The sequence below is a fragment of the Ovis canadensis genome, chromosome 11, assembly GCF_042477335.2.
Source record: "Ovis canadensis isolate MfBH-ARS-UI-01 breed Bighorn chromosome 11, ARS-UI_OviCan_v2, whole genome shotgun sequence".
Classification (NCBI taxonomy): domain Eukaryota; kingdom Metazoa; phylum Chordata; class Mammalia; order Artiodactyla; family Bovidae; genus Ovis; species Ovis canadensis.
Window position 1 is genome coordinate 69840776 of NC_091255.1, and position 25231 is coordinate 69866006.

Here is a 25231-nt window from a genome sequence, read left to right on the forward strand (position 1 = left end):
TGGTGTTCCATGAAAAATACAGTGAACTCGGACACAACACGGCCAGTCACCAAGGCGCTTCCCAGAGACTGGTCTGTCCAGAGCTCTTCCCGTGGAGATCTGAAACAGTCTTTACTGCTCGGTCAAGGACAGTCTTAGGGGAGCCTGGTGGGTGTTTTCCTTGGGGCTTCCCTGGAGGCTCAGACAGGAAAGCATCTGCCTGCAATGCGGGAGACTTGGGTTCGATCCCTGGGTCAGGAAGATCCCCTGGAGAAGGAAATGGCAACTCACTCCAGTGCTCTTGCCTGGAGAATTCTGTGGACAGAGGAGCCTGGCAGGCTATAGTTCATGGGGTTGCAGAGAGTTGGACATGACTGAGCGACTTCACTGGTTCACTGGTGCGTGTTTCCAGCTGAGGACGCTGAGTGGCGTGTCTGGGGCTCACCCTGCGCAGAGGCTCCAGCAGCGGCAGCCATGCCGCTCGGGGCTGTTGGCGTGCGTCCACCCGGCGACGGGAGAGGACATTCCAGGGACACCACAAAGAGTGCAGAACGTGAAGCCTCCTTTTAAAGGCTTTCTGGAATCCCTGTGGCCCAGGGACCACACCTGGAGAACTGCAATGCGGGAGACCCAGGTTCAATCCCTGAGTCGAGAAGATCCCTTGGAGCAGAAAATGGCTACCCACTCGGGTCTCACTGTCTGGAGAATCCCGTGACAGGAGCCTGGCGGGCTACAGTCTGTGGGGTTGAAGCGAGTCGGGGATGACTAACACTTAACTGCTAAACTGAGGCAGATGATTACAAAGCGACGGGCCACAGGCCCCCTGTGAGCTTGGCCCCAGCACGCCCGCGGCAGCAGAGCCGACCTGAGCTGCCACAGGACTCTGCGGTCTTGACTTCTCCTCCTGGGTGAAACTACTCAAGTGTTTCGCTGCAAAACACGACGGCGATCACACAGCACGCAGTATCTACCCGTAATCCAGAAAATTCCTACTTCCGTTAATAAATGTGGACTTGGGGGTTCATGGTAAGATTAACTCTGCAGTACACAGGTTTTGGTTTTTGTGTTTTAAAATGTGGACAAGGTAACTTGGCAGTTCTGAGTGACTATATTCTCTTCTCAAAACAGGAAAATCACCCCCATTTGGTCTCCTCTTGGTATTATTATACAAACACAAAGAAATATTTTAAATTTCACTGAAACTTCCTGATTTAACTGCATTCCCTAAGAGGGGGGAGGTCTCAGAATGTGCCTTTGTTTATTGGGAACTCATAACCTCACCAAAATCACGTGATGAAATTATACAAACACGCACATGGTCCGTTAACAAGTTTCAACTTCCACTGCAGACAGTTGCATCAGTATCATCTACAAAGCCCTTTGTGCACTCAACAGTGTTCAAAATCTAAATAAAAACGTTTTAATTCATTTTCACACATTTCAGTGTGCGGATTATCACTAACATTTTAAGTCCTAAATAAGGTGCCTTTTGCCTTCTCCCCTAACATTTGGCCAGTATCTATTCAAGGACAAGAAATGCTTTAAAATAGTATTCCTATGAAAAACATGTTTTGGTTTAAAATAACTCCTCAGTCAAGAAAAGTGATGTTAACTTATCTTTTGTATCACAGGTGATATGACTGCAAGTAGGAATGATAATCTTAATAACCTCAATGACCTTTCACTGCACGTGGTGTGGTGATAATGGAGGCCGCTGGCTGTTAAGGCATGAAGTTTTCCCCCAAACCTGCCCTGAGACAATACAAGTTTAAACACACACGTGCGGTGTGCACACACAAGCTACAGAGGGTGAACACTCTTCTGAATTTGCTAACTCGAGAAATTCCCTACAGGAGCTTTAAAGACCTCCACTGGGGAAACAACAGAGAAAAATCTATTTTTGCAACATCAAAATCAAAACAAAACAAATTAAAAGATAAAGAAGGACCTCGCCGGTGGTCCGTGGCTGAGACTCCGCGCTCCCTCGGCAGGGGCCGGGTTTGATCCCTGGTCAGGGAACTCGAGCTCTCATGCCGAAACCAAAGTTCAAACGGGCAACTAAGATCCGGAGCAGCTCAACAAACAAACATTTCTTAAGATACATATAAAATGTGTGTTACTCGCCACGGAACCACGAAGGACACGGGAAAGGAGCGGCGGCACCCTGTTCTCAGGAGCCTCTGTCTGGGCGAGCGCCCCGGGGAGAGCGCAGGCCCCACGCCGCCCCCAGCACGCCCCGCGGGCCCTCGGCTCCCCCAGGCTCGGGAACCACCCGTGAAGAACCGGCCGACCCCCGCAGTCCTGTGCCCGGACCACTTCCGAGGTGATCGGAGTCTTCCCCGTCTCACGTCACCTTTGATTCGAGGCCTCTCCTCAGCGCTGAGCGAGCTGGCAAGCCCCTCAACTCCGCTGAGCCTCCATCTAACGGTCGGTAAAGCGAGGAAGTCCCCTGGTCCCGCGGATAGTCACCGAACTTGTGCCCGAGCGGCGGCTTCAGTTTGCGCGGCTGCTTTAAAGGGAAGGCCTGCTCTCCCGCCCCCGCGGCCCGCGACGCCTGGAGCGGGCGCCTCCGCGGGGACTCGCCGCGCGCGCTGCTCCGTCCGCGGGGGGCTGACGGCGCGGGGCTCGGGACTCGCTCTTCTTCGGTTATGACTGAGGCGCCGTCTTCACTCGCCTCGGTGTGCGCTGTATCACTGAAGACAACTTCCTCAACTTCCAAAGAAAAGCCGGTTCCGTGGACGACTGTTCACATCTACGACGTTTGAGGCCACCCCCTAGGGCTTCTCTCTGTCCGAAAGCCGGCGGCGAGCTCCCCCCGGCGGCCGGCTCGGCGCCCCCGGGGCAGGGCGGCCGGGCCGCGGCGCTCCTCACACGACAGGCTCCGCTGCTGGCGAGGCCGGGCCTGACGGCGCCCCCGGAGCCGACGGGTGAGGCCCGCGGGCCCGCGCCGCGCCGACGCGGAGGCCAGCCCGTCGGCCACAGCTCGCGCAGCGCGCGGGCCGAGCCTGCGCGAGCAGCCGCCTCGACGTCGCCCCTGGGCAGCGGGCCCGCGTCAGGAACGCCGTCTCCGCGGGCAGAGCCAGTGGGCGCGGGCGCCACACGCACCGCGGGCGGACGGCGCCGGGCACCACGGCGCCAGAGCGAGCCCTCGGAACGGAACGCCGCCGCGCGGAGAGCCAGGCAGGAGCGCCGACAGGTTACGCGGAACAGCGCATCACAGGACTTCTTCCCACCAGGCAAAAAGGGAAACGGCGCTGCAGCTGAGGGCCGGCGGGCCTCCGGTTGCCGCGGGAGCACGGCCCGCACCGCCCAGCGCTGGTTTCCTCAAGGGGTCGGCGCCAAGCGCGAACCGCCCGACGACGGAGCCCGAGCGAGCCGTCTGCGCGGACGAGCTGCGGGCCAGAGGGCGCAGCCTGCGGCGCGACCGCCAGCGGCCAAGGGCGTGGGGCAGGAAAGGCCACTTCAGACTGTGGAAACGGTCACACCAGCTTCTTCGGGAAGATTCCCCTGGAGAAGGGAATGGCAACCCACTCCAGTGTTCTTGTCTGGAGAATCCCTCGGACAGAGGAGCCCAGAGGGCTGCAGTCCGTGGGTCACAACAGTCAGAGACCACTGAGCGACTAAACCACCCCCCGACTCTTCACCAGCACGGACTCTGCAGGCAACACCTGAGGTCTACACTGTCTTACAGAACCAGCGCTGTTAAGGAAAGATTTAATCCACTCTCACGGATGGGACTGTCACCAGGCCCACAAGCTGGGTCACCAAGAAAAGCTGAGTACGCTGACCTGCCCTATTACACCAGTCCCATGTCTCAGCAGATGTAAATTTTCAGTGAGATTTTTGAACTAATGGATGAAACCAATTTTTTCTACAACAAGAACCCACCTTCAACCACTAAAACAGAACAATGAACGGCTTTTCAAAATCAGCTTTGGGTAAGACTTGACTACACTTCCCAGTAAGTTCAATCCAAACCTAAAGGCAAAATACATTATGTAGGTAGGGGCTTCCCAGGTGGTTCAGTGGTGAAGAATCCACCCACCAATGCAGGAGATGAGGGTTCAATCCCTGGGTGGGGAAGATCCCTTGGAGAAGAAAATGGCATCCCACTCCAGTACTCTTGCCTGGAAAATCCCACGGACAGAGGAGCCTGGCGGGCTACAGTCCCTGGGGTCACAGAGAGTCAGACATGACTGAGCACGCACATGCATGCAAAAATCACTGACAATCAGCATTCCTGGAATTACAAGCAATGTCCAACCACTTAAAACATGTTCTCTGCTGTCAAGTTAAAACAGTGGGCCTCCATTTCATGCAAACATACAGCAGACGGATATTTCTAAAATAAAACATAGTTCTAGCAACATCTTTCAGACCAAAATGCAAGTGTTAAAAAAAATGCATCCATACTTCAAAATCCACTCAGCTATGGCGACAGCAAAGCTGCAACGTAAAGGCCATGCCCAGAGGCAGACACGGAGAGGATCCCACGGAACTCTCCCGGGTCTCTCCTGCTAGGACCACAGGCCCGACCGCACCACCGTCCGTGGGTGGGATGCGCGGCCTCGCTCCAGATCCACACAAACGGTGAGCACCCGCCCCTGATTCTGGCGACAGCAGAGGCCTCCCGTAAGCAACACGCTGTTCCCTTCCAGAAGACTCTAACTCTCATCAGTAAACCTGCACTAAGAAACACGGTGTGCAACTTACTATTACGGATTTCTTCAATAAAAAGGCTGTGGAAGTTTGAATTCTCTCTTTGTTAACACAAATACCTACAAAATGCCCTTGATTTTGTCCTTTGGCATGTGAAGGCTAAAATATCATACCATTGAGCCTGTGACAGGAATTTTTGAAGAGGGTCCTCCTTAACAACAAAGATTCCCTAGGCCTAGCACAGTTCCACCAAATCAAAATTTTAACAAGTCCCACAAGAAGTGATTCTGAGGAGCCAATGCCAGTATCAGTTCAGGTCTGGACATATTGAATATTTTATTCAAAACTGGATTTCATATTATCTTCTTTTTAAAAAATTATTTTTATTTATTCATTTAGATATGTTGGATCTTAACATGCAGGCTCTGGAATCTAGTTCCCCCACCAGGGATCGAACCCAGGCCCCTGCACTGGGAGCGCAGTCTTAACTACTGGACCACCAGGAAGTCCCTCATATTAATTTTATCTTTTGATACCGATTTGCCAACAAAGGTCCGTCTAGTCAAGGCTATGGTTTTTCCTGTGGTCATGTATGGATGTGAGAGTTGGACTGTGAAGAAGGCTGAGCTCTGAAGAATTGATGCTTTTGAACTGTGGTGTTGAAGAAGACTCTTGAGCGTCCCTTGGACTGCAAGGAGATACAACCAGTCCACTCTGAAGGAGATCAGCCCTGGGTGTTCTCTGGAAGGAATGATGCTGAAGCTGAAACTCCAGTACTTTGGCCACATCATACAAAGAGTTGACTCATTGGAAAAGACTCTGATGCTGGGAGGGATTGGGGGCAGGAGGAGAAGGGGGATGACAGAGGATGAGATGGCTGGATGGCATCACGGACTTGATGGACGTGAGTCTGAGTGAACTCAGGGAGATGGTGATGGACAGGGAGGCCTGTCGTGCTGCGACTCATGGGGTCGCAAAGAGTCGGACACGACTGAGTGACTGATACCAAACCAGCTAGGGTTTTTAAAAAGCTTTGTGAAAATGCCAAGAATATTAAGAATCTATATTAGAAACTTATTTAGCTTTATCTTATGACCAAAGTAGATTTCAAGCAACATTTACTTGAGTTGCACTAGGTTTCACAGGAAAAGCATCAGGCCTTCCTTTGCCGTATCTGAACTGTGACCTGAAGACGGAACTAAGCCCGCGAGCAGAGCTCTCTTTCTGAAGACTGGCGCGGTGGCTCAGAGGCGCTTTACTGCCTGTGTTACTGCAGCTCCGGCCACTTTCCTCTCCGTGCCCCGAGAGCCCGTTTTCAAACGTCCCACACAGCCCACAGCCTTCAAAGGTAAGCTCCCAGAGCCTCCCGTGGTTACAAGTCAATGAAACTGGTGCTACAGCTGTAATCAAGTAAGCAGCTAAAAAAGCGCAGACAAGAACAACTATCAGAACTGCTACGAATATTTTAGCAGCAGGGCCCTAAGGAACTGAAAACCTCAATTTGTTATAAAATTAATTTGCTTCTTCAACACACACCTGAACTTAGCATGACAGGTAAATAAACCAAAGCAATCTGTTCAAGAGCAGTCTATCTTTTTACCAGGTAAACTGGTAAAAATTACACTTTAGAAAGAAAAGAGCTGATAAAATTCAATCAAATGTGAACTGTAAGTACTGCAGCGGATTTTAGCTTGTTACTAAAATGCTTAATCTTGTAAAATGTCTAGAACTAACTGCAGGCTGATTAGGTATGTCTCATAAATGGTAGAAAATTCACTGTGAATAAAGTCAATTCTTACGCTTACTGCTTGGAAGAAAAGTTATGACCAACCTAGACAGCATATTCAAAAGCAGAGACATTACTTTGCCGACTAAGGTCTGTCTAGTCAAGGCTGTGGTTTTTCCTGTGGTCATGTATGGATGTGAGAGTTGGACTGTGAAGAAGGCTGAGAGCCGAAGAATTGATGCTTTTGAACTGCGGTGTTGGAGAAGACTCTTGAGAGTCCCTTGGACTGCAAGGAGATCCAACCAGTCCATTCTGAAGATCAGCCCTGGGATTTCTTTGGAAGGAATGATGCTAAAGCTGAAACTCCAGTACTTTGGCCACCTCATGAGAAGAGTTGACTCACTGGAAAAGACTCTGATGCTGGGAGGGATTGGGGGCAGGAGGAGAAGGGGACGACCGAGGATGAGATGGCTGGATGGCATCACTAACTCGATGGACGTGAGTCTGAGTGAACTCTGGGAGATGGTGATGGACAGGGAGGCCGGGCGTGCTGCGATTCATGGGGTCGCAAAGAGTCGGACACGACTGAGTGACTGAACTGAACTGAAAGTCAATTAGAAAAATGTAAGTGCTTCTTAATGGAAGCATCCCATTTTAATGTGTTGACGCCCTTCTAGTTACGAGACTGCTGTTGCTCTTTAGTCACCAAGTATGCCTCTTTGCAACCCCACAGGCTGTAGACCACCAGGCTCCTCTGTTCATGCAATTTCCCAGGGAAGAATACTGGAGTGGGTTGCCATTTCCTTCTTCAGGGGATCTTCCTGACCCAAGGATCAAACCTTCGTCTCCTGCTTTGGGAGGTGGACTGTTTACCACTGAGCCTCCAGCGAAGCCCCAGTTATGAGACTAGCACTACTTAATAGTTTTTATGAGTAAATATGGTAGTACAAGAAATACTAGAATTCAAAGAAAACCTGAATCATCAGGATAATTAAGCAGTGAGAAGTTTTCCTCTGAGATCTAAGCATATGCGTGATTCTGAAAACAATGAGGTAACGCGAGTCAACATCCAGCTCTTCTTTACGTAGAGAGCGGCCACGAGGCAAGCACCGTGACAGCGCATGCGTCCTGAGGAGCAGTGAACTACAAAGCAGAGGCCTGCGCCCCCAACAGCCAAGCCCAGCGGCGCAGCGGCTCTCACGCCTGCTGTGCAGTTCAAGCCCTTCCACCCGCCAAGTCTGGAGTATTTCAAAGAGGAAACAGAATCAAGAGGTGAGAGAAAATGACAAAGCTCTTTCCTTCTTACACTGATCCCAGCTGTGAGCTGGCCTGCCAGGCGGTGGTGCCCCGCCTGTCATTGGAAGGTGTTTCTGTACACCTATAACGCGCCTTTACTTTCCATCCGTCTTACAATCCTCAAACTAGGCCAGGTAGACATGTTTCCTGAATACTCATTTAGCAGGCTTCACCATATGTCTGTTCAAAGAACATCTACTCAATAGGAAACTTATTGACTTGCCTTTAAAAGTGACCTAGAAGGTTTTTTTTTAAATCAGTAATTCATATTTGTATACACTGGTAATTTCAGCCCTGCAAATATCCTGGTGAAGCCACATCTAAATAGACTTTAGAGGAGACTTTAAATAGTCTATGAATAGACTCTGTGCAGCATAAGCCTCTCCACCTGGCATTTGCTTATCCATAAGGTTTACAGCAAGAGTCAAATGCCAAACATAAACAAGGAACAAAATGGAAGCGTTTGAGGTTAAAGCTGGTCAATGAGTCGGGACTTCTCATTCCAGTCTAAGGGTGTGGCTGGTAGTAAAGGCAGGAGGCAATACTTCTTGCTGGATGGGCCCCAGGGTGTCTCCCCCATAGTTTTTATTTTGAAGAAAGAGGCGGTGCTGAGGCTGGCGAGCTCCCCGCGCCAGTGGGCATGGTGCGCTCCTGTGCCTGGCTCCCACCTCCCGCAGCTCACTTCCTTCCTTCCCCTGCCCTTCCAGACAGCTCCTTCTGCCTGGTCTCCACAAAGGACCCACTTTACTGCTCCTTATCTTCGAGATGACCGACTCTTTTTTTTTTAATGACTTTATTCATTTTTCTCTGGAGAAAACATCGCCGGGCACTGCAGTGATGCACAGCACGAGTTTGGTAAGGGCGGCTGCCTCACCTTCACCGCCAAAGTATCCTTCAAAGTGCCACCACTCACGCCTGGTGCGTGGTTCACAGGGAGAAAGACTGTGTTTATTTACATTCAAAGAAATACAAGGACTCTTCCCTTGCTCCGTGGATAGGTCTAAGTTAAGTGGAGTCCAGCTGAATGCGCTTACAAATATCCCATGAGCATCTTCTATGTGCACCACTCAAAAGAGCCAAAATTAGTCGGTCATATTAAAAAGCACCCAAACATTTTTTTCAAATTAAATACCTCTGTATAAGCTAGGTTATAAGAACCTAAGCAGAATTTTCGAAAGAATACCTCTAATTTAAACAGCTTCAGCTTTCTCTTGCATATAAGCTAGAAAAACAAAGTGGTACACACAACTAGTAATAAGACTTTGGGAAAGAAGTTAGCGCTTTACTTTATAAACTGACACTTTCTTGCCACTGCTCACAAATACAATCTTTTAATATCAGGTTTTCTAATTAGACTTATCACCCAAATGACTTAAAGCTAATGATCTTAGTTTATAACAGTATTCCTGTAGTCCCAGCAAATTCCAATATTCATATAACACAAAATGTAAACGGAGCTTAATAATTCTACTACAGATGTTACCAAAAAATGAAGGACTTTATTAAAATGCTTCATCCTGGAGAGACAGAAAAAGACAGTTTGGCCGTAGGTTTAATAAGTTATAAATGCACATGTCTTACACTTATATGGTGTTCAGTTTTGTTATCTTAAAGTTTCAACTGGGACTTCCCTGGTGGCTCACAGGGTAAAGTGTCTGCCTGCAATGCGGGAGACCTGGGTTTGATCCCTGGGTCGGGAACATCCCCTGGAGAAGAGAATGGCACCAACTCCAGTGTTCCTGCCTGGAGAATCCCATGGACGGGAGAGCCTGGTGGATAATGTCCATAGGATTGCAGAGAGTCACACACGACTGAGCAACTTCACTTCTAAAGTATCAATTATTTTCAAAAGCCTATAAAAGAATTACAGCCCCTTCTTTAAAATGCAGGCTTCAGAGTGGCAGACAGTATTTCCTTATAAAACCTCACTCCCTGAAAAATCAAATGCACATTTTCGGAGTGTGGCAGGAGGCAGTCCTAAGAGGTGGGTGAGCTTGGACGTCGTGTGCGACCCTCTCACCAGGGCAGCATCACGACAGGACGACCCGTCACCACCACCACGCTTCACAAGACACTCCCGTGTGGCTGCTGGAAGGAGCTGGCCGTGCACATCAGAAATCCACATCCACTTTAACACCGTACCGGTCCTGAGAAAATCACCTCCTTCCAGTAAATGCTAATGGTACAACATTAAATGAAGAGGATATGAATTCTGTACAGAAAGTACAGGGGAGTTTAACTCAACAGGCAACACTGTACCCGAAGACTGGAAGAAAACACAGCAACGAACCAACACAGACGGAGGCTCAGCGGCTGACCAGACGGTGCCTACTGTGGGCACAGACGTGCTTTAAAATCTACATTAGAAAAAAATGCTATTTTGGATTCTGGAGCCTATTACAAGTAATTCCCTCAGAAAATAAAATAAAAACAAAAACCAACCACCTTGTTTTCAGATAATGACAACACTAAGAAGCTTAAGAGTCCTGAACCCTGAAAAAGTCCTCAAAATTAAAAACTTTTTGGGAAAGGACCAATCATATACAATCCCAATAGCATACAAAGAACTGTTGTGAGTTCAGAAAGAAACATCCTTAACTGCTGAGAAAAACAAAACAAAAACTGCATATTATGTTGGAATATGCAGTTTTCCAACGAAGACATAACTTCCCAAATCAAGTTTCAATTCCCCTGCCGTCTGAACGGAGGAGCCCACAGGCGGGAGTGCACTGTGACCCGGGGGGCCTCTGCACAGCCGTATGGTGCTGCCCCTAGCAATCCGCAAGGCCCAAACACATGCAACAGTCGACATTAATTAACCAAGTCTTTCTACGCCTGAGAGCGCACTGCAGGTGAGAGGAAAACCCGGGTCACTCCATTCCCAGTTTGCTCTTCAATCCAGCGCCCCACACTCGGGACAGCAGAGAAGCCGGCCTGAGTAGTAGGGAGCCACCCCCAGCTCCAGTCAGGCAGGCCAGAAGGCGCGGACGCGGGCAGGTGGCCTGTCTCACACCCTGCTGGGCGTGGCCACAGCTCCCAGCGCCCACAGTCACTGCTGGGTTGGCTGTGCTCTTAAGGGAGGCAGGGGGCACCACAGTCAGGATCCCACCGTGACCCCACTCACCCACACTAGCCATGACCTTACCCTCAAAGGGCCTGCGCGCCTGGGTCCTTCCTGAGCTGGCAAACATGCGCCGGTTCCGCACGCTCGTGGCAGGGAGGCTACAGATCAGCGCTCGATACCGTTCACTGGGTCACCAGCAGCACCGCAGGGGACTCACCTGCCCCTCACTGGACCCCGAGCTCTGTGATGGCAGGCCAGCAGGTGGGTGCCCGGTCCCCAGGGCCTGCCCATCCCAGGACACGGCGTGGCAGCTGCCCCACACACGCCTGGTGAGGAGGGGGAGCTCCTGGGCGCCACGCCCCATCGCTGGATCGTGAGCCATGCCCACAGGTTAAGCAGGGCCAGGCTCCGGGATGGCGCACAGGCTTCAGACGGGCGTTGGCTGGCTGCTCCTTCCCGGGTGCCCACCCCCAGACCCCGCACACGTGGTCCTCCTCCTGCCTGTCGGGCTCAACTCTTCCCTCACCTTTCCATCCCTGGGGTCTCAACCTCACCCTCGCCTCTTGTGACCACCCTCCTGCTCTTGTCGCTGTCCTTTTCCTCCAGAGCATTTATCACGTGTGTGGCTATCCACTTCTTTGCTTTTTAATGTGGGTTCCTCCGAATAGCATCTAAAATTGATGCGAACAAAGATTACTTTCATTCGATTCACTAGCAAGTACTCAGCCTGCTAAAAAGTGCCTGACTGCTTGGTGGGTGGCCAGGACCATGTCCTCGAACAGCTGCTGAAAGCTGGCAGCTGACATGGTTTCTTTAAGGTTTAACTCATCTCCTGAAAAGTGCTACATAAGGCCTTCTTGTCCTCTTACACTTGCTCTTCAGTTCACACATCTGAAAAGAATTCAGATTATCATGATGAAAAATGGATACTCTAAAAGTAAGGCTAAACCGTCACATCTGCAGAGAGTATAAAACACTTACACATAAAAATATCAAATGGATATGTTCATGTATATTCCTATACAGAGAATGAAGTTATACAGGATGAATTTTTTTTTATATAACTCTTTTCAAAATAAAGCTATCTTACATTAAGGTCAAATGTGCAAAATACAAGAGGTGGGGACCTTGGCTTCTCACTAGATTGCAACACCAGTCTTAAAGTTGATTGCAATATTAGATCATAACAATTTAAAAGTTAAGAAAACAATTAAGTATGATACTCCTCACCCTAGCGCAGGGTCAAAACGCATATAATGTATACGACAACAATCCAACATCCCCGTCATTTTTGAAGCTGCAGCTAACAAAGTTTTACTGCAAATGTGACAAATTAGTATCATTTGAAAACGGCAAATCATTTGCAATGCAGTATTTTAACTTCACAGCCTCAATCACAGTCCTTTTATGAACATACTTCAATGAGGATATACAGTATTTGCAGCTTTGTAAATACAGAGCATTTGACTATTAAGGTTTTAAAAAAATTAACAGAAAATGCCCTGAGAAGCCACCTCACACCTGAAGAGCCCCGTGCCCGCCTGGCGTGGCGTGCGCCTCCGCTCACCTGTGGGGCCCGCCAGCCGGGCACCGCTCTGAGCCGCTCCCCAGACACCGGCGAAGCTGGCGCCACCGCTCACGGCCGGCGCCGCCCCGGGGTTTCCTTTTACTTAACGTCGGTAAGTGCGAACCACTGCGCTCCACGGCCAGAAGCCTCGGCGCGCACCGCGCGACGTTAGAGCGCAGACTCGCCGCACGGTTCCTGCTGAGGCGGTTCATCCCACGTACCAGGAAACCAGCTTGAAGAGATCACTCGGGGATAAAAAGTGGTAAGCAGGATACTGAAAGGGAAAGGGAAAGCCTCTCAGCCCGCGACAGTACTCACTTCCCAGCACCTCTTGCTGAATTTTCTAGAAAAGAGAAGACACACACCCCAGGAAGAGGCTGACGCAGCTGCCTCGGTGGAAGAACCCGCGACACCAGCCTATCTGGGAGAGGCAGGGCTGGCAACGAGAGAGCTCTGTTTGCAAATGTGGAGTTTATTTTGCTCCATTACTCTATTAATGTTTCTAGTTGGTATTTTTTTAACAAAATGGTCAGGAGTTATGAAATCTCTCAGAAAGTGACATGAAACTTTAAAGAAAAAAAACCAGAGATTCTGTGTTTTATCAATAAAACGAATTTTTCTAGGTTGGAAAACCCCAAACACCCTCCTTAAGATGAACGCCGACAACATCTCCTCCAGGGAATGGCAGAAAGGGAAGGGGGTCTCTGTGCGCAGCAGGCTGGGGGCGGCGGTGCTGGAGAAGTTCCGGGCTCGGGCCAGCGCAGACCACACACCTGAAGCGTTCGCGGAGCACATTCTCCAAACAATTAAACAATTCCGGCTATGCATCTCATGCAGCGCAGGAGACCCAGGTTCCATCCCTGGGTTGGGAAGATCCCCTGGAGAAGGGAATGGCAACCCACTCCAGTACCCTTGCCTGCGAATCCACAGCCACAGTCCATGGGGGCGGGGGGAAACGGTCAGACACAGCTGAATCAACCAAGCACGCGCGCGTGCAAACGTCAAGAACCACATCTCGAGCTCTCAATCTGAAAATCAAGCGCAGGGACGCTGGAAAGGAAACAAGAAGCAACACAGCAATGAACACCTCACGCCCTCCGTGGTGCTGCCGCCGCCAGAGACCACGGGGTCTGATGAGAGTGGAGGACTCTTCTGCACTGGTTACAACGCAGGATTTTCACACTGGAAATCAAGCTCAGAGAGTCAAATCAAGGCTGACAGTGCTTTATACTGTAGAAAGCGACTTACAGCCTGGGGATGTGGCAGGACTGTTAACAGCCAATGGTGGTATCATGGTCAGTGGGTGTCAGGCACTGGGCCACAGGCTTTATTTACGTGGATGATCTGAGCTCATGGAATCCCTGCAACCCCTAATAGTCTCAGAATCGTCCCCACTTCACAGTGGAAGAAAGAGGAAGTCAGATAGGCTGGGGGCCTTGCAGGGCTCACACAGGAGAGGCGCAGCCAGGACGCCAGCTCCGTGTGGCCTTCAAGTCCACTTCACCCCGTGGCACAGCCGGAAACCACACCACACTGTACAGTGCCCATGAAAATGCTTTCCAGTTTGCGAAATGGATCAACAGATGCAGGCACGGGTGCTTTCTAACTTGATTGGAAGATACAAAGTAAAGTTCCACGCACCAAAACCAACGGTGCAAGGCTTCTGACTTAGACCAAAACCAAAACAAAGGCGACAAGAGTCGTTCCACTGAAGGATTCCGCAGCCACGCACAGCAGCTGTGGATGGAAAGGTAACCCACTGCACTGATTCAAAACTGCTTCTATTCATTTTGCAAAAGAAGAGAAATTGAATTGGAAAGATTAAGATAAACAACTACCATCACTGAAAGGGACTGGCAAATTTAGCCAAGGCCACTAAAGTCCAGTTTCAAAACAAAACTATTTCCTTGATCCGTATCAGCCCATTCTAATAATGTGGATGTAACAAAAGCTCTTCAAAAAAAGCATCTTGTAAAAAAAAAAAAATGTCCACAACACAGACTGAAGAACTGTATCACATGGCTAGGAAAGGGCCACACAACAAAAATCACTGCTAATTTCCAGAAACAGGTACTTTATAATTGGAGGAAAAATTCGCAACAAACTGTCATCTGAATCGGAAATGCTCATAAGCAGAATGCAGTCTGTGGCAGCTACGTGAGAAACGTGGTGAAGGGGCTCATAAACGTAACAGAACGAAAGCGCCTGACACCCTCCAACCCCAGAACAGCGCCGAGCAACTGCGCACACGCGCGTGCCAAGTTCCCACGTCCCTCCCCTAGGAGACTGTGCGCCTGCGTTCAGATGACTGGCTGCCACTGAGCTTCCACTCTTCAGTTCAGCCGCTCAGGTGTGTCCGACTCTTTGCGACCCCATGAATCGCAGCACGCCAGGCCTCCCTGTCCATCACCAACTCCCAGAGTTCACCCAAACTCATGTCCATCAAGTTAGTGATGCCATGCAGTCATCTCATCCTTGGTAGTCCCCTTCTCCTCCTGCCCCTAATCCCTCCCAGCATCAGGGTCTTTTCCAATGAGTCAACTCTTCACATGAGGTGGCCAAAGTACTGGAATTTCAGCTTTAGCATCATTCCTTCCAATGAACACCCAAGGCTGATCTCCTTTAGGATGGACTGGTTGGATCTCCTTGCAGTCCAAGGGACTCTCAAGAGTCTTCTCCAACACCACAGTTCAAAAGCATCAATTCTTCAGAGCTCAGCTTTCTTCACAGCCCAACTCTCACATCCATATATGACCACTGGAAAAACCATAGCCTTGACTAGAAGGACCTTTGTTGGCAAAGTAATGCCTCTGCTTTTGAATATGCTATCTAGGTTGGTCATAACCTTCCTTCCAAGGAGTAAGCGTCTTTTAATTTCACGGCTGCAGTCACCATCTGCAGTGATTTTGGAGCCCCAGAAAATAAAGTCTGACACTGTTTCCACCGTTTCCCCATCTATTTCCCATGAAGTGATGGAACCAGATGCCATGATCTTCGTTTTCTGAATGTTGAGCTTTAAGCCAACTTTTTCACTCTCCTCTTTCACTTTCATCAAGAGGCTTTTTAGCTCCTCTTCACTTTCTGCCATAAGGGTGGTGTCATCTGCATATCTGAGGTTATTGATATTTCTCCCGGCAATCTTGATTCCAGCTTGTGTTTCTTCCAGTCCAGCGTTTCTCATGATGTACTCTGCATATAAGTTAAATAAGCAGGGTGACAATATACAGCCTTGATGGACTCCTTTTCCTATTTGGAACCAGTCTGTTGTTCCATGTCCAGTTCTAACTGTTGCTTCCTGACCTGCATACAGATTTCTCAAGAGGCAGGTCAGGTGGCCTGGTATTCCCATCTCTTTCAGAATTTTCCACAGTTTATTGTGATCCACACAGTCAAAGGCTTTGGCATGTCAATAAAGCAGAAACAGATGTTTTTTTGGAACTCTCTTGCTTTTTCGATGATCCAACAGATGTTGGCAATTTGATCTCTGGTTCCTCTGCCTTTTCTAAAACCAGCTTGAACATCAGGAAGTTCACGGTTCACGTATTGCTGAAGCCTGACTCGGAGAATTTTGAGCATTACTTTACTAGTGTGTGAGATGAGTGCGATTGTGCAGTAGTTTGAGCATTCTTTGGCACTGCCTTTCTTTGGGATTGGAATGAACACTGACCTTTTCCAGTCCTGTGGCTACTGCTGAGTTTTCCAAATTTGCTGGCATACTGAGTGCAGCACTTTCACAGCATCATCTTTCAGGATTTGAAACAGCTCAACTGGAATAACCCTACTCTTCAGGGTATATTAAAACCATGTTCACTGATGAAACATCAGGTGACAATCACCAAAGCTAGCTTCCAAGGCGGAGAACGTCCCAGCAGCCTTCACCATGACGCCCGCTGGATGGGACAAACTGTGCCTCTTGAAGCTAGTAAGTTTGCCAGCGCCTCTGGGGTTACTGCCACCAGCATCACACACACGGCAACACAGCAGCAGAGCAGTGGCGCGGGGCGTTAGGGGAGCTCAGAGCACGCGAGCAGCCCTGTGCCCGAGGGCGGTGCTCCCGTCCGAGAGGACCCGCGCTCAGAACAAGGCGCCAGGACGGCCCCGGGGAGTGCTGGCCGAGGGCAGGGAGCACCCGAGGCCGGGGCGGCCCCCGGACAGGAGGTGACACTGGGCGCCAGGCCCTCCCTGTCACCGCGGCCACCCCGGGCGGGAAGGCACGGCCGCGGGGCCTCCGAGTCTGTTCACCTGTGAGAGCAGGACCAGGGCCCACACTGTGTGTGTTCTTTTACGTAAGGATTCAGTGACGATGCACGTGATAGAAGTAATTAATGTGCTCTGAAAAGCACAAAGCCATTTTTGCAAAATGTAAGGAACTAAAACGTCATGTAATTAGTCAGCAGCACTTGAGTTTTCCGGACAGACCGGTGCCTGCCGTGGGCCAACAGGACGAGACACGGCACAGCGGTTGGGCCGCCTCTCTGTCAAAGGTGAGGCAGGACCCCGCAGCGCACGGGGCCCCGGGGCCGCTTTGCTTTCCTTACAGGCGAGCTCCCAGCCCTTCTCCCGAGTGAGGGCTACCCTCCAGTCAAGAAGAGCAGTAACAGGCACGACACACACAGCAACACAGGGTGCTACTCTTCAGCACCAGAGCTCAGGTCACCCACGGCAAGCCCAGCTTCTACCTAAAGTACAGTGACCTACACACGAGCACGTCAACTTGACATGACGCACCAGGAGCGACACTCAGAACGCGTGTGCGTGTCACACGCAGTGTGCAGTCGTCCCTCAGTCGTCTCTGGCTCTGAGACCCCGTGGACTGCAGCCCGCCAGGCTCCTCTGTCCACGGAATTCTTCAGACAAGAATCCTGGAGTGGGTAGCCATTCCCTTCTCCAGGGGATCTTCCCAATCCAGAGATCGAACCGGGGTCTCCCTGCATGGTGGGCAGATTCTTTGCCAGCTGAGCCACCAGGGATCCCTGTGTCTGCCTCTCACACACACTCTCACTAAGTCACACTGAAGCTATAAGCACGTGCCAGACCAGCCTCTCTGTTTCCAACGTAAACAGCAGACAGCTGTGGGTTTCCAAGCCTTAGATAAAATATAACCATTCTGACATCTGAACAAGTTCACCGAAAAAATAAACACAAATTCTACAGAGACCTAAATTAAAAAATCTCTACAAATTCTAATGCTACATATAGCCCTTGTAATACACACTGAAATATTTCACCCTAAGCCTACCCTCAGTAGATTTTTAGCGACTTGAAGTCAAAGTCCTTTACTGATTTCATTTCGTAAAGAAAATGGACCAAATCCTCCAACTATTTTCTAAAATAGTTCACAACTGAAACCAGCGCTTCTCCCTTGAGAGCAAACCCTGATCGGTGCTACAGAACAAACGAAGGCCTCTCTCCCCACAGCGCCTCGAATCCACGCTGCAGCGCCAGCAAGAAACGTCTCAGCCTGAAGGAAGCTCCTAGTTTACACTGAGCTCTCCGCGCCTCTCGCAGGCCCCCGCCTGAGGCCAAACAGTTTCTATCACCCAGACTGCAGGAAGCTCGGTCCTAAGAAAGACTAGCTCATCAGCCTGGAGAGGTGAAGCCGTCCTCAAGCACCAGCTGCACCCCTGGAGCAGGAGAAACCACGTCAAGCTCAAGGCACCTCACAACACAGGAGGCAGTTTCAGTTGCGGGAGTCGCAAAGGCAAGACCGCCCGTCACAGGAAGCCGCGCTAACGCTGACAGCGCAGTGTGTGTGCAGAGACCCAGGAGCACGCCCCCAGGGTCACACACTCTCTGGCCCTGTGTAAGGAGGCCTGCACGCTTTGCTTAGGCTCCTGAATAAGCAACTGTGTATTGCACACCCCAGTGACGCCTAGCCGTGCTGTTAGTTTCTCCAACCTCTGACTCCCATCTCTGGAGCCATCTCAGCGAGTTCCCTAGCTACGGTCACCTTGTTTTTCTAGAGAGGGTATCTCTCCAGTGCAGTGGCAGGCTACGGCGAAGGCATGCCCCAGGCAGAGGGTTACAGACATTTAACTGAGACACTAAGAGACCCCTCTCAGGGTGCACTGTCCTCAGTGTGCGAGTTCAGAGGAAGGAGAAAAAGACAATGTAAGCTGTAACAACGTGACCCTTTAGACTTTTCTTTTCCACAGTAAAGCATTTAGCTCACTCACAATGATACTAACCAGAAAAGGAAATGTTTGCCTTTGGGAGCTAGAGAAAGAAAACAGTCATGTTTGCACCCAAAGTTATTACTAACAAACAAACAGCTAAAAACTAAAAACCTATGCTATGCTATCACTCCCCTACCCTCGGCCCAAAAACTGACTCAAGGGCAGTTATTCCTCTTAAGCAAAAAAGTGGTCAAGAGCTTAGAAATTGCCCCCATTTTTTTGCATTTAAATTTGCATTAATTAGCTTAATAATCAAGTGGTAGTCAAAAACAAAAAGGTTATTTTCGTTACTTTAGCTGCTAAATCCTCTCATTTCCCCTGATGTTTACTTTTCCTATCCAAGATTCAAGAATATACTACACGGTTAAACACAACAAAAAAGAAAAATCGATTCCATAATACAAGAACTTCCCATCTCCTGAAAAACTAGCAAACCAGCACACAGAGAACCCCATGGAAGAGAAGCCTGGCGAGCTGCAGTCCACGGGGTCGCCAAGAGTTGGACGCAACTGACCGACTAACACGGCAACAACATACAGAAACACCCGTGTTTCCCAGAAAGAAGAGCATTATAATTCAGGTCACCTAACAAAATAAGGAAATAAGAAAGTGCCAGACCCTGTGGCAGCGAGAGCGAGCCCAAACAGAAGGCCGCCCAAAGGGGACGCTGCCTCAGAGGGAGGGCGGCCCAGGCGGGTACCGGCAGGCAGGCCGGGCTGCTGCGGGTCCCGCGGGAGGACCAGGCGAGGCCGCTCGCAGGGCGCTCGGCGCCGGACACGCCAGCCCTCACCCTCGCGTGGGCCTGCCACAGACACTGCACCGACCAGGCGCCCTCCCAGGCTCCCCAGGTGACGAGGGGGTCGTCGCAGAAACTGCTCTGTTCCTCGGGTTCCAGCTGAGCCCATGGAGAGGGCCCAGGCCTGCAGGGAGTTGCGTCCACCCTGTTCTGTGAAGGGGAGCCCGGATGAACGGTACGGGCGTGAAGGAGCCGGGCAGCGGGCCTGCTGAGGGCGGCCGTGGGCAGAAGCCCTCGGCGCGCGGGGTCTGAGCAGGCGCGGGCTGTGGGGCGTCACCGGCGAGCCCCTCAGCATCCAGGCTCATGGAAGAGGTGGCCCTGTGTTTCAGAAGCAGCGGAGCTGAGCAGAGCTTCCCAGCAAACCCGGCCAGGTCTGGACAAGGTACCTGAGGTCCAGGGAGGAGACACCGGGCCCGTGGGAAGGAGGGGCGGAGCGGAGGAGGCAAGAAAGCTCCAGAAAACACAGGACTCGGGCTTTGTGTGTGCAGATGGGAGAACGAACAGAGAGGCCTTGGGGGAAATTTTAAAGAAGCAAAGTGACTTCCCAGTGTCAGCCACGTGCCAGGCACCACGGAGCTTCCCAAAGTATGGGAGCCATTAATTTCACGCAACGACCCAGTACCGACCAGCTGTGCCAGGCACCATCAACAGTGCGGGGCAGGCAGGAAGGACCCGTTCCCAGGAGCCTAACCAGGCCTCTCCCTGCCCCTCGCTCCCTGCGCCTCCTCCTCATCGTGAACTTGCCTCTCCTTGTCCCGGAGGCTGTCTCTGCTCTGAACGCATCAGCTGGCTCAAGCCAACCATCTGCAGGTCCTCAGCCTGAGCGGTTTAACAGTCTGTTCTTAACGGCAAGTAAATTCTCAGGAATATCTTCTCAACAGTGATGGCCACGAGACTGTCGGAGGTGAACGTTCCAACGCGAGGGGCGCCAGGGAGGCCCGTCCTCACCTAAGCGGACTCGAGGCGCTTCCCCAGAGGCCTGTGCAGGGTGGCAGGCTGGCCACTCTCTGGACCAACATGCAGAGTGTGCTGTTCCACAGAGACGCTTCTTCCCCGACCTGCAAGGATGGACCACCTCCTGACGAAGGGCACGGTGAGACGCGGGGCTTGTTGAGAAAATGAATTTAGAAGAAAGGAGCCTAACCCGCACGAAACCACAGCAGGGAGGGTACAGGAAGCTGAGGAGGGGCGTGTGAGAGACAGAAATGAACCCCGAGTCCAGGCGTTGGATGGAGGCTCCTTGTCAAGTCAAATTCATAACTTTCAACACACCATGCTTCCAGCTACTCAACTTCAACAAGGATGTAGGACCGCCTCTGCCGCTTACTAATGCATCAAGTTAAAAAAATACACACAACAAGGAAGAGAACCGAGCCAGACGGGACACAGTCAAGTGCTGGGCCGAGCGGCACACACGGAGGCCACCGTGCAGACAAAGCAGAGACGCAGGTCTCAGCTTCACCAAAAGCTGCCACGAACCCTTTCCGAGAACTTCTGGTGGCCAAGGCTGCTGCTGAGTACGAACTGTAACAGCAAGGACTGCTGGCTGCAATCGCTCTGCAGCCACACCCAGATGTGTGAACTGTCTTACACCGTGCCATCGTCAAAGAAGCTTCTGAGCAGTTTTACTTTTAACTGTCACTTTATTTTGATCACATTACAGTAAAACTTACTTTACATCTGAACTCCCTCCAAACTGCATACAGGAAAGATGGCTATCATTCCTGGGATCTTTCTGGTCTTTGGCAAATAAAACCCCAAATACAATCAACACATTCACAATCAGATTTTTTTTTTATCAAGTGCTTTGTAATTTATTTCGATTATTATTTTTTACCTTTAAACTAGATCAAAACCTTATCTTCCACCCTCTCTTCAATGCTGTGTAATAGCTACAAACTTTTACAGTCTTGTGTAAAACAAAGTAGAAATAATAAATACAAAATAAATTGTTTCCCGTGAAAAAGAGAATTACAAAAAACATCATGTTATTTTAAGGAGGAACATTTTGTAAAATGTGCTTAGAAGCTTTTAAAAAGCATAGCATGCAAATCTATAAAAAGCTCATTGACTGTTAAACATTAAGAATTTTAACCTCTACTGATGAATTGTGAATTAAATACCTCTAATGGCTAAAGAGCATACTTGAACAATTAAGTTACTGAACTCTTAATTCAAAAATAAAAAGTCAGTTTTTAGAAAGATCAATACTGCTGCTATAACTGAGATGAAATTATTTTTAAAAGGAGAAAAAATTAGATGAAAATGCCTGAGAAGCTCATTATGATCTTACCCTGGAAAAAGAAAAATGACCAACTAATTACTCAATATAACAGCTTCATCAAACCCATTGGGGGTCTGCCTTATTTTTACCTTGGTTAGTTTATCAAGCTCATCTAGAAAACTATCCACATTTCTGAGGCTAAAATTTTGGATACATACATCATATTGTGGAAGGCAGTGAAAAAGGTGTGTTACAATCAGATGGTAATAAATGCTGTTAAAATAAAACCACAACATTAAAAAGAAAAATCTCTTACCAGCTGAAACTCTCGACGCCGGTCGTAGGCATTCTGTATGCCACTGTCTGCCCATAATGCTCTTATAGCAGGAAGGTACTGTAAGAAAACTTGCGTTTCCACAATTCCCTGGGCGGTCAGGGGCGTCCGGGTATCGAATGCCATCAGCTTGTCTCCATTGAGCTGGTTTGAGTTATCCCCCCAAGGAATGTGGAGTTTCTCTCGGGCATCTACCAGCACCCTCATACCTTTGTTTAAGAAAAAAGAAAGTGTGACGGGAGTCATTAGACACTCTCAGAGATTCGATCTCGTATTCTTTCCTTAAGCCTCTTGAGAACTCTAGGCCCAGCGGCCCCAAAACATGGAGACCGACATCAAAACAAACAGAAGTAACTTCTCAGAGCGTAAAAAAAAGAAAAATGAAAACTCACAATTGTTCAGGCATAAAATTAGAACCTTGAAAAGCAAACACAATTAACACAAGTGCTTCTTTTGTAGGATTTTAACGTGTTCTAATTAATAAAATAATTCCTGGGCAGAAGGGAGTCGCAAGACAACCAAGACCAGCAAAGGAAGAAGAAACTCCATGGCATGACCTGACGTCCAGGCTCTGAAGATCTGCAACCAAGGCTCTGAGTCTCTCAGAGACTTTTATGAGACGCCAAGAGGAGACTCAGCGCCCTGTGTTCTCCCGGTCCCTGAGCACCCTGCCCAGCCCAACCCACGGCTTCCAGGACCTCGCTCAGAGCTCAGACACTTCTCCCCCCGCAAGCTTCCAATCGGGGTGAGGCTCAGGGTGGCGTGAGGCTTCCCTAAAAGGAGGAAGACCAACCGCACAAAAGATGTGGAAGCAGAGATTTCAACTCCCAGAGGCTATTCCAAACCCATTATTTCTAACACCACACTGTCACCTTTAGTCCCTGCTAACAGTCACGTGACTGTCAGGTCATTTGTTTCGATGACTGAAAAACCATTTGGCTGTCAATTTTCTGATCACATCAACTCAGAAAACGCAGATGGCTAGTGACTTCATCTCATCAGCACTCGAAGTAGGTCACACTTAGGAGCCAGTGTACAAGAGGAACCAGGTGTTAAACAAGAGCCAGGTATCTACCTAGCTCTCAGTCAACAGCTGGTCTCATGCTGGGAGGGGTTGGGGGCAGGAGGAGAGGGGGCGACAGAGGATGAGATGGCTGGATGGCATCACTGACTCGATGGACGCGAGTCTGAGTGAACTCCAGGAGTTGGTGATGGACAGGGAGGCCTGGCGTGTGGGGATTCATGGGGTCGCAAAGAGTTGGACACGACTGAGCGACTGAACTGAACTGAACTGACTCATTAACAGAACCCCTTACGATCAGCTGCATCAGATACAAAGGTATCTTCGGTTAAGGGCTGACTACAGAGAGTCTTGGGCCTTGAGAGAGACCTTAGATTAATTTTGTACTAAACCTGAAGAAAGGATAAAGTCAGCCTCTTTTTACAGCTTACTGCAGAACTCCCAGGGCTGGCTGTGGTCTGTGAGCTCCTGATGTCCTGCCCCTCCCTCATCGTTACCCCCACAAAGCTCCCCCTCTCCATTCCCTGCACCCCAAGCAGTTTTCCTCCACTCCATCCTGGGAGGGGGGAAAAAAAAAAAAGTGACTCGAAAGAGTAACTTAAGTACTTCCTCAACAAAATCCCCCCTTAAAAAAAACGCTGCTTGGAAAGGCTTGACATTACCAACCCTTAGATAAACTGCTATCCAGACGCCAGAGAGCACCCTCAGGCACCTGAAGAATCAGGCGCTGTATCTGAATTCTGCCAAAATGCCTTTTATAAAAAAGTAGAAAACAGCTGGACACTAAAAAGAGTGCTAATTATAGCTCAAATGACAAAAGTAAAATCTCCCCCATTTGTTTGAAAGCCCAGAACTAAAATTCCTGTGCGTTTTTCACTTGAGAACAAAGATCAACTCTAGTTTTAAAAATACCCACGAACAGCAGCAGAACCTATGACCCAAGCCGACACTGATTCATTGACTCAGCCTGCACGGTCTCAGGCCCTAGACCTCTGTACCCACACACAACCCCGTTTAAGCAGGAGACGCTCCCCCCACCGCAGTCAGCACCAGGAGGAGGGTGCAAGGTGCTCGGTGATGACAGGCACACATCCTGCCCGACCGTGACACTGGGGCGAAAAACCACTGATGCTAAAACTTTTTTAGGCCGACTGCATGGTGCGCTTTCCTGACGGCAGCAGAGCAAACAGGACACCCTCGAGTTTCACATCCGTGCCCCCAACGGGCCAGGAGCCTGTCACCCTTCGCCCTTGACCAGAGTCTCGGGCACAAGGTTCCGGAGCTCCGCGGCCCGGGAGCTGGGAGTAGCCCCGACCCCATGTGACTCGGCCACCCGCCACCCGGGGCGCGAGGCCGGGCGGGCAGCGCCCGGGCGCGGGGTGGGCTGGCTCGCCCGGGGGAGAGGCCAGCCTGCACCCCGGGGTGCCTCCCTCCGGCGGCGGCCGAGGCCAGAGGCGGGGTGGGGGGGGGGGGCCCGGGCCGCGCCCCCTTCCCGCGCGCCCGGCCGGGGGCTCCGGAGAGGAGGGCGGTGCCCGGCGCCGCCGCCCGGGCCCCCCGGCCGCCGCGGCCCCCCGCTCCCCGGCCCCCCACCTTTGATCACGTTGCTGTAGATGGTGGGGCGGAACTCCTCGCGCGCGCGCTGGTCGAAGTCCTGCCCGTGGATGATGCGCATCTGCTTGAGAAAAGTGGACTTGCCGCTCTCGCCCGCGCCCAGCAGCAGGATCTTCACCAGGCGCTTCACGTAGGTCTTCTCCCGCGACAGGCACTTGTCGATCTCCTTGGACTTGCGCTGCTGCTCGGCCTCGCCGCTCGTCAGCACGCAGCCCGGGAAGCACACGGACAGCACGGACCGCGACGGCAGGAAGTCCGCCATCTTGCCGCCTCGGCGGGGCCCTGCGGCTTCTCCGGCCGCTCGGCGCGCGGCTCCGGCTCCGGCTCGGCGGCTCGAGGGCGGGGCGGGGGGGCGCCGCGGCGGCCCGGGCGCGCCGGCGGAGGGCGGGAGCCGGCGGTCTGACTCGCAGGGCGGGCCGGGCAGGGCGGGCCGGGCGCGCCGCGGAGGGAGGGCGGGAGGGCGGGCCCGGCGGGGCGGCGGCCCCGGGGCGTGCGCGCGCCCGCCGCCCGGCGGGGACGCGCACGCACGCCGCGCCCGCAGACTCGCGTTCTCTCGCGAGCCCGCGAGCTCCGCCGGGCGCGCGCGCGGGGCGGGGCGGGGCGCCCGGGTGGGGCGCGGCGGTCACGTGGCCCGCTCCTCGGCTGCGCCTCCTGCTTCCCTGGAGGGAGCCGCACCCACCTCGGGGCGCGCGGCTACTTCCGGGCATCCAGGGGGCCGGAGCGCGGCCCCCAGGTCTGCCCTTTGCTCCCAGTGCCCGCCACCGGCCGCCGAGGCCCT

The 25231-nt window shown here is 51.3% G+C and overlaps 1 protein-coding gene across 1 annotated transcript in view; it reads right to left on the reverse strand.

The window, feature by feature from the left end:
- The window catches only part of GNA13 (G protein subunit alpha 13), a 33455-nt gene extending 8426 nt beyond the window's left edge, over nucleotides 1–25029 (reverse strand). The window contains exons 1-2 of the mRNA XM_069542352.1: nucleotides 24433–25029; nucleotides 21804–22030 (exon numbers count right to left, since the gene is read on the reverse strand). Coding sequence (XP_069398453.1) covers nucleotides 21804–22030; nucleotides 24433–24715 — 510 coding nt within the window. The 5' untranslated portion in view covers nucleotides 24716–25029. The remainder of the gene's footprint in view (nucleotides 1–21803; nucleotides 22031–24432) is intronic.
- Nucleotides 25030–25231: the final 202 nt, after the last annotated feature.